The 10,186-nt window shown below is 38.5% G+C and overlaps 2 protein-coding genes across 2 annotated transcripts in view; one reads left to right on the top strand and one right to left on the bottom strand.

The window, feature by feature from the left end:
- The window catches only part of LOC118339301 (olfactory receptor 8I2-like), a 5,260-nt gene extending 2,042 nt beyond the window's left edge, over positions 1–3,218 (top strand). The window contains 1 exon segment of the mRNA XM_035676881.1: positions 2,247–3,218. Within this exon segment, the coding sequence (XP_035532774.1) occupies positions 2,247–3,218 (972 nt within the window).
- Positions 3,219–5,439: 2,221 nt separating this feature from the next.
- Positions 5,440–10,186, bottom strand: part of LOC118339297 — a gene marked incomplete at its 3' end in the record, with an annotated part of 5,009 nt that continues 262 nt past the window's right edge. The window contains 4 exon segments of the mRNA XM_035676879.1: positions 5,440–5,675; positions 6,355–6,416; positions 6,533–7,894; positions 8,594–9,310. Coding sequence (XP_035532772.1) covers positions 5,440–5,675; positions 6,355–6,416; positions 6,533–7,894; positions 8,594–9,310 — 2,377 coding nt within the window.

Raw genomic sequence — 10,186 nt, 5'->3', positions numbered from 1 at the left:
AAAACCTTATTTTGGTAAGGGGGGTTATTTAACTCCTTTAACCATTAGACTAAGGAAATGTATTTTAAAAAGATCATAATAAATAAATTTTTGCAATGAGTTAATCTACTTGCCAGAACCATGACCTGGAATGTTATGCCTACCCCCAAAGATTTATGTTAGAAATGTAAAAGTAAGGGCTCCTTGGCCATTTAGAACTGCCCAGATGCAAACTTCACACTGTTGCGACAATTAGCTTGATTATCGTCCAATTGCGCGTTTTGACTTAATAATCACCAAATATGGACAATTTTTTTGTTGAGCAAAGTGTCGTTGCAAACTCGTAGTCTACTGCTGGGGGCTGTAATAAATACCATACTGGTTTACTTGTCCACAATTGCATGATGAATCATAGCAACTACAGAGTTACTCCTCTTTGCTCTCACTTTACTGTGTTTACTGTGTGATTTGGTTGGTAAAATGTGACCCAATTAATTGTACAATCACTTATGGGGACAAAAGCCCTTCCATGAACCCATGTACATCCTTTTCTCTGTAATCTGTGCATTAATGGACCTTTATGGGAACACGGCAGGATTTTATCCCCAAATTCCTTGTGGATATTCTGTCTACCATCTCATCACGTAATTTCTTATGCCCGGATGCTTCCCTGCAGGGTTTTGTGTTGCACTCCTTCAAGTGCTGCTGATTTCTCTCTTTCTAGTGGCAATGGCTAACATGACAAGATATGTGGCTATAATGTCGGACCTCTGGTAATACCACTCTGTGATGCTATAGCAAAGAGTTTGTGTATTTTGTGTTTTTTGCTTGGCCTTATACCCTCATTTTTTTTTTTTTTGTTTTTTTTTTTTTGCTCTGACACTGAATAAGTACAATAACAACATCAATATCAAGGTATGCGGCTTCACCCAGATACCAAAAATTTACTGTATTAATTTTTTGATTGGTAAAACTCCAGCTTTTCTTTCCTCCCCATAAAGCTAAATGTTACTTGTTCCAGCTTTCTTAATTAATACCTTTTTGATGCTGGCCATTTTAATTTTTATTAATTTCTGTCCTATGTACTGTCTGATCAAAACACTGCCAAAACAATCCAAGAGAACAGCGAGTAATTTACTGGCAGACATGTTTGCCGCATTTATTCTGTTTTATTATTGGTTTTTGTATCTCTGGCTTTTGATTTGTTATATGTGCGATTTGAGCTCTAAAAGACCTTATCACAAAGTGTCCAGAATTTTATGGCCGATAAGAATTCTCTCTTTATCCTCCCAAGTCATAAACTCCCTCCTCATATATGGTTTCAAATTGACAAAAAATAAACACACATCAGCAATTATAAGTTTTTTACCGGTGGTAAAAGCGTCCTCCTAAGACTGTACACCATCATCATCTATTATGGCTGTCTTTGTCATAGTGATGCTTGTTTATACAATCACAAAATGTATATCTTAAAAAGACAAACATTGCTGAAACAGTGTTTTACTTAAAAATTTAGTGTTTCAAGGCCATACAGATGTTGATGACCTTCAACAATAAATTCATTTCATGAATCACAATCATGCATTTCTTGAATATTCTATTGCTAAATTTACCAAATCAAAGGTTTACATTCTAAAGGTAGCTTTGAGAAAACCATACTGGAGCTTCCATTCCATTAAAGTAAGAGTAACTTTATTCTTGTTTACCACAGTCTGACAGTGCGGCTCACAACCCGCACTTATGCTCCTCAGGTAATATACGCAATTGTTGCCACTGATTCTGAGAAATAGCAAAGGGCCCCGTCCATTAGGGGCTGTCTGATTTTTAAAATCTTACATGTCACTACGTAAGTGATGGATGAAAACTTCTGCAAATGCAGAAAGAGAACCACGCATCAGGTCTGCCAAGTCCGGCCTATCAAAATCCCATTGGTCTCAATTTCTGTATCCAAGTACTTTAAAATGCTTTGTGTTGGCTAACATACAAGTCTGTTGTGCCAGTTCTTAAACTTACTACCATGTTGTATTTTACCATTATGTATATATATATATATGTGTATATATGTATGTATGAATGATGGTCAGATGAATCTGGCATTTGTTGTAATTATTCCTCCACGTGTTACTGGACCAATGATCAGAGTTTGAATTCCAATCTGATTTGCTGTCGTAGTCAAAGCTGTTATTAATAGCTGTGACCAGAGACAGAGTAGCAGAGTGTCAGCCTGCACTCTGTAACCACCGTCTGTATGTTGTACCACTGCACAGGTAGAATTTGAAGATTTAATTGGTGAAATTTTTTCTCTGATCATGGAAAATATTTCTGTTGTAAGAATTTTCACTCTCTCAGGTTTAAATGAAACAATGAATTACAGAATCATTATCTTTTCACTTACTTTATTGTATTATTGTGTGATTTTGTTTGTCAATATCTCTCTCGTCACGATTATTATCTTAGATGAAAACCTGCATGAACCTATGTACATCTTATTGTGCAGTTTTTGCATTAATGGACTTTATGGGACCACAGGTTTCTACCCTAAATTCCTCTTAGATCTACTGTCTAAATCTCATGAAATCTCATATGAAGGGTGCCTTTTACAGGCTTTTGTCATGTACTCATTTGCTTGCTGTGATTTGTCCATTCTAGCTGTTATGGCCTACGACAGATATCTGGCTATATGTCGACCACTGCACTACCACTCTTTCATGACTAAGAGGAGGCTCTCTCAGCTGATATGTTTCTCCTGGTTAACACCTTTCTGCATTTTCTTTGTCAGTATTATACTAACATCTACACTGAAGTTATGTGGTTCAAAAATAGAGAAACTCTTCTGTGTGACCTGGATAATTGTTAAACTGGCTTGCCCGGACACTAACACTGTTCCAAACAATATTATTTCATATTCAACAATATTCATATATGTGTCTCATGGGTTGTTCATAATGTGGACTTACATCCATCTTGTTATAACTAGTGTGAGGTCCAAAGAAGACAGGGTGAAGTTTATGCAGACATGTGTGCCCCATTTAGTCTCTTTATCCACATTTCTTGTTGTAATAGTTTTTGATTTGATGTACATGCGATTTGGTTCCACAGATTTACCTCAAAGTATTCAAAACTTAATCGCTATAGAATTTATGCTTATTCCTCCTGTTATGAATCCTCTAATATACGGATTTAAACTGACCAAAATACGAAATAGAGTTTTAGGTTTAATCTATGTTGACAGAAAATGACTTCCTTCCATTAAGTGTAAACTCTTATTTATTTAACATGAACAATACAAATACACATTTGTTTCATAGGTAGAAGTAATGTTCTAATGTATAAAATCCATATATTTGCTTTAAGATATATTATGACTTTGTTGAGGACTACAGCCCTCAATACTAACAATGTGTTTAACTTTAACATTTTGATAATGTTTAATGCTTTATGTAATGTGAAATAAATACATGCAGTACTGTAACATTTAGCTCTTGTATCAGAGCTTTTTGTAAATACAATTAATGGAATATTTGTTACAGCACAGCCATGATATGAGTCATTTATTGGAGCTCCTCTGAGATTAAACAACTGCTTTCACAGGCTGAGTAGTCAACATAACTATTGATTTTTATGTGTAAAATGTGTAGAGACATAGCTCACATTTTCCAAGTAAAGCCACACCTGAGCTCCGTCCAAACCTGTAACCACCCGGGAGGAGCCAGCAAGCACAGAGCCTCCAACTTTCAGCCATGATGTAGTCCAGTCAGCCTCAAGTTGCCACACTTGGTTTGCAGTAGATTAAAAACATGAATCACTGTATTAATAGACCAGGCTGACATCCTAGCAGCATTATCAAGTATCTTATTGGGTGTACTGGAATCTGAATACCTTATTCAAGTTTTAAACTCTACTTGATTAACTGAACAAAATAAGTCAAATAGATCCATTGTGAACTGGCCAATACCGACTGAAGAAGGGCGTGTTGTCTGAAACGTCTGTGTGGCAAAATGAAAAGTTGAATGGAAGTTCTTTGCTCATGAAATTATCACCAGGCCACACAGACCAAATTTACTAGTAGCCTATTTAATTTATTTATTATCTATTTAAATCAAGATTTTGTGATCACTGATTTGCTGTAACATTTTCCGCTACCTTAAGCTTGTTAAAAGTACAATTATGTAAATTATGTATGTAATTTTTCCTGCTTCTAACACATGAACTTGATGACAAAATGTTCACTTGCTGTATCATACATCCCACCCACTGACAGGAGCCATGATAACAAGATAATCAGTGTTATTCATTTCACCTGTCAGTGGTCATAATGTTAATGGGAAATTTCTAATATGCGTCTGATAATTTAATTATAGCTGATGAATTATTGGTCCGATAATAACAATAACAGAAATGAAGCCCAAATGCTTTGCATAACAGTTCAAAATTCTTAATGTCACAATATATACTATGTAAAATAAACAAATATTTGAAGAGTCAGAACTGTTTGTTTTTTGTTAACAATAGTGATGTCAGGGAGAGGGAGACGACATATTAACTTCCAGTCATGAATGAATGAAATCCTGTTTTAACGATGCTCCTCAAAATCCAGACAGTTTTAGGGAAGAGTGGGATTGCTCTCTTGTTCAATAATTTCCAAACATCTCTAGGTTTTTAAAATCTGAACAAAAACTAAACTCTAGACCAGGGTTAGGCAATCTGCAGGGCTTCTTCAGTCTCGCTCTTGTGACTCCCTGTGGCTTTAACCAAAAATATTCATGTTTTACAATTGTAAACATATGATGCCATTACACAGACTGTCATGTACGTCATATATTACGTCCTGAGCTGGTGTCTTCTTTTACCGAACCTCAATAGTGGTGGCTTCCTGCTTACCGGTATGTTTGAACCCCAGGGGCCAGCAACCTTTACTATCAAAAGAACTATTTTTGGCAAAAATAAATAAATAAATCAGTCTGGAGCACTGAAACACATTTGAGCCTTTTATAATGCAGTTGCTCGCTGCAGATCAAGCATATCAGTTGTATTTTTGTATTTTGGAATCTATAGCCAGCTAGGGAGACTAAAGACTAGTAGCCACCGCAATCTGCAACTTCCCCACTAGATGCCACTGAATCCTGCACACTGGTCCTTTTTAAAGCTACAGAGCGGCTAAAGAGCCACGTGGCTCTGCAGAATTAAATGAACAAAAACAATATTAATACAAATTGTTAAAAAAATGAAATGGCTCTGTCAATGTGTGTATTTATGTGGAGGAAAATAAATGGACTATGACGAAACAAATATTCACTTTAAAATCTGTCCGTAGACGAAGCTCTTGCATCCATGGCTACCAGTCCACAAGTGCACCTGCTCTTTTCAGAAGTCTGTGCATTGAAATATGGTCATAGATAGTCTCCCCTCCTGGCACTCTGCTAGTAATCAGGATATTTATATCTCATGGTAGAGACTCACTTTCTATTGGTGTCTGATTCCATTTTCCTCTGCTGGGGCTTGGCTCCTTGGACCAGTAAGCTGCCCAGTAGAGCCCCAGCTGCAGCCCCAACAGCTGACCTGGTGTTCAACCCTGTAGCCACCCGGGAGGAGCCAGCAAGGGCCCCAACTGCAGCTCCGATTGCAGCGCCTCCAGCTCTCAACCATAACGGAGTCCAGTCGGCTTCCAGTTGCCTCACTTGGTTCGCAGTGTCTCTCTATGGATCCAGAACAAGAATCACTATATTAATATACCAGGTTACCATCCCAACATTCAGTAATATCACACAGTGCTTAAACTTTACTTATGTTGTGTGTAGTGATAATGTTTGAATTGAGTTGTGTCAGTTGGGTTAACTGATTGATTTTATCATATTTGCAAGAATCATCTGTGGACACAATCTCAGAACCTCCTACAACCCGACCTGCACAAGTTAATTTTCAAAATATTCTGATCTAAAATGCAGTTATAGAAGGACAAAAATGGCCAGTAGCACAAGGCTCAACACATTTATTTGTATATTTTTCTACACTTCCCAGTTGACTCTTCCACCACATACTCTTGCTTTTAAATCAGAGGTAGAGCATATTATGCACATAATACTAATTACTCAGAAGAACACTATCATTGCACGTTTGCTCAGGAAGCCATGACTCCTATCTATTAATTTCAAAATGTTGTTTGCTAAGAATAATGTTTTAAATCGTATCTATAACCACAACAAGGCACTCCAATTATACATAAAAGATCTGAAAAGCATTCTCTCATTTAGACAGAGGATACATGTCTGTATGTGCAGCAGGATTGTCTGTATTAGTATATTATATAGATATAACAAATCTGTTTGGGCTCAATAATTCTTTTGTGAAAAATGTCTAAAAGCCATTTTCACTCACCTTCTCATGTGGCACGATGTCATTGTCCAACACTGTCTGCCTTTTTTGTTCTGTCTCTGCAACTTAAAGAGTTTTGTGACATTAACTTATAAGCTAACAGTCATTCAGCGTTTATTCATCTAAATAATTACATCAGACTCAGAATCATTTTAGTCTGTGCCACCGAAGTCGTACTCACCGAGTTTAACTGCGTGGGGGCTCAATGGCAATGTGAACGCCCATTTTTGTTGTCGGCCAATCTCCTCCACTGACTTGAGGTCTTTTATTGTTTTCCTGTGGTAGTTGCCTTCGTTAAAGTACACAGTGTTCATGTCATTTGTTCCGTTTTCTTTTTTCTGATAGTGCCTCTGCATCCCTTCGATTGTGGCTTTCAAAACCTTCTTTGAATCTTCATTTTCTCTCGTTAGCTGTTCAATTGTGTCTTTGAGCTCTTTTGCTTCTCTTTTGTGATTCACCATCAATTGGTCCAGCTCTTTCTCTTTCGCCTTACACATTTTGTTCAAGGCTGCTGTCTCCCGCTCTTGTTCCTTCACTCTTTCCTCTAGCACTTCCTTTTCCACCTCACTGCTCTGCTGTGTAGCTTTAATAATATCTTCTTTCACAGCACACCTTTCACTCATGCTTGATATCATTCTTTCTTTCCCCATAATAACTTGTTTGAGCTGGTTGTTCTCCCTCTCAGCCTCCTCTAATCGTCTGCAAATATCTTGACAGTCTTTATTTTTCTTTTCTTCTGACTCCCTCTTCTTCTCAATTGTGGCCTTCAGAGCTTCAACTTGCTCATTTTGCACTTCAGCTGTCATAATAATGTCCTCTACTATCCTCTCCTTCTCCTTGACTGTTTGCCTCAGAAGATCATTGTCCGTCTTTGCCTTCTTGAGCTGTCTTGCAACTTTTTTGGAGCTTTGTTGCAGCTTCTTGTTGCTTTCTTGGAGTTTCATGAAACTGTGCAGCAAGTGTTCGGTATCATTCCTCACCTCGGTTTCCTCAATCTTCTCCAGCAGTTCTCTAACCTGAATGTGTCCGACCTTGTTTGAGTTACCAAAAACATGATACCTATTTCCGCATTTGTCCACCAACCACTGAAGGGCAGGCCATCTCTCAATGTGCTCCTCAATGGGAGTGACTCCCAGTTTGTCTCCCCAGGTGAACAGCACGATGGTTCGAGTCCACACCCAAGTTCCGAGCAAGCTCAAGTGTTGCTCCACTTTCAACCGGTCGGTTTCAGTGAAAGTCTCATCGCTGCGTACGACCACCAGGACAGCATGGGAAATGGGGGCACACAGAGATGCACTGTGAGTAATCTGCTGTTGGACTTCCTCTGGAGTGTCCTCTGAGCAGTATCTCCCATGCCAGCCAGGAACATCAACCACAGTGACTCGCTTTTTGTAAACGTCACTCAGTCTCTCAGTGCATTGTGATGTTGGATGTCCAGCAGGAAAGACTTCATCACCAAGAATGGTGTTTGCAGCAGAGCTCTTCCCAACCTGCTTTGGCCCCACAATGACAATCCGAAGCATTGAAATCGGAGGAGACTCTCCTGTATTAAGAAAATACAGGATTTAGGGAATACATTTTCTCAGGAATACATTGTAATCTTGTAAACAATCTCATGTTTGGAAGTACTTTGAAAACTGACAGTGACATTGGGTTAGGACAGGAAGGGATACTCGAAATCTCTTAAAAGGGAAAAGATTTGTTTGTTTGTCAGTTTTTTGATAATAAATGGTAGAACTGTGAAATTATTTCAGTTTATGAGTAGTTGTATTCAGGTTTTGGCCACTTGGGGGAAGCAAAAACAAGCACACAACACAGACACACTGCATGGCTACCTTTTTAAGTCAATAAGGCAACTAGTTAGCATGCAGTTGCTTATTTACACATCCAGCAGATACAAACATGAGCATTCATTTGGAGTTTTAAGTCAATATTCACTCCACTTTTAGCTCAGTTTTTTATCTGCATCTACTGAGGGAAATATCTGGCTCTTTAGCTGCTGGAGTGTTTTTTGCCCAAAAGCTACAACGCGAGAGTGAACCAAAACAGTACATTTGCAGGCAGTAAAAAACAAAACAATGAACTGAAAGAAGCTAAAAATATATGTAAAACAGAACAAAACTGTAGAGTCATGTGAATCTTTCTGGGGTCATCACTTAAAGTGACCCCTTTCATATTCCACATGGTCGTTCGATCCAGTGTTATAAAAGTATTGATTATAGCTGTTTTAAGAGATGCCTACCCATCAGAGATCTGAGTGTATTTCTGGTCATCTGCACATTCATTCGCCTCAGAATCGCCCTGTCTTCTACCTCTTTCCTTCCACTCTCAGTTATTCTGGAGATTTCCTCATTTGTTGTCACATAACCAACTCCTCCTGCCTTTATGTTCCCTGCAACCACTGCATCAATCTTCTCTAAAAGTTCTGCAACCTGAGTATCATCATCTCTTCCCCAAATGCTTGTGTCTAAAAGGTGGTATCTATGTCCACACCTCTCCAAAACTGCTTCGAGAAAACTGTATCTTGCAGCGTAGTCCTCTACAGACAACCCTTTCAGTCTCTCACATCTGGTGAATATTACTATTGTGTTTGTCCACACTGTGTCATTAAGCAGCTCAAGAGGACCGTCTACTGTCCACTCCCTGCCTCTGTGAGCACTGATGGGAATGACCATGAGGAAGGCGTGAGGTCCCGGTGGGCACATGGCCATGCAGGCTGACATGTTGTTCTTTACCAGGCCGGGGTCTCGGACAGAGTAGCAGATCCACCTTTCAGGGCTGTTGACGACAATAACTGTTCGGCCATCAGCAAGAGCGCCCTGTCTCCTAACACACATCTTCACGTCTCTGCTGATGTCAAACATCTGTCGGCCGAGGATGGTGTTTCCTGTCAAACTCTTCTCCAGCCAGTCGTGACCCAGGAGGACAATCCTCCGCTCCTGAAGACAGTGTTTGTCCCCTGCCAGCAGACAAGATTATTCAGCAGCTGTGCAAATATGTCATCATATTAATGTCCTGATAATGCAGAAGATAAGGCCTTGTACATGTTAATTATGCTGAGAATTGTACTCAGCAAATAAAGATTATTAGATAAATGAAGATTTCAATTTCCAAGATCCACAATTAACTTTCAATCTGAGTTTGAAAAAATGTAATACAATTGAAATCTGTAGAGCAGTATTGTGAAGTGGTTTTGTTTCTGAAGTCAAGAATGAACTTTCAATCTAAAATTGTAAGCCGACATTAATGAAAAAAAAAACTGACATAATGTAAATGAGTGATGAAAAAAATTGAAATTAATATTCCCTCACAACTGGGCAAACTGAAAAGCAGACAGCTACTAAATGGACCTTGTTGTTTAGTTAGGCCTGTGTTCTTGTTCTTCTTGCTCTGACAACTATAAACTTAATGTTATACAACTGTGAAAAACACACAATGCTACTATTCGACTTTAAAGATAAGAGCAGGTGTAAGTCAGGAGCATACCTTTCTGTGTCGATCCTCTGCTGCCCACTAAAATCCTTTCTTCCATCTTTTTATTCTGTCAAATACTTTTTCAAAACTGATATTTACATTACATTTTAAATCAGTTTTACCCACACAACAAAGTAACGTGTCATCCTGCACTTTAATGTTTGACTCAGCTTTCTGACAAGTGGTCAAAGTCCTGACAACACAACCAGTCATGTAACTCTTTAGTTATCAGATGTAATGTATCACACACAGTGAACGTATTTGTAAAAAAACTACACGTAGTAAGCATTATATTTAATGCCAGGGTCTGAGTTCAGTTCAGTTAAGGTACAGCTGTGAAAGTAAGTAAGTAAAACTTTAT

The sequence above is a fragment of the Morone saxatilis genome, unplaced genomic scaffold (genome assembly GCF_004916995.1).
Source record: "Morone saxatilis isolate NCDOM2014 unplaced genomic scaffold, NCSU_SB_2.0 Contig5, whole genome shotgun sequence".
NCBI classification, from domain to species: domain Eukaryota; kingdom Metazoa; phylum Chordata; class Actinopteri; family Moronidae; genus Morone; species Morone saxatilis.
This window is presented reverse-complemented; position numbering and strand designations above follow the sequence as displayed.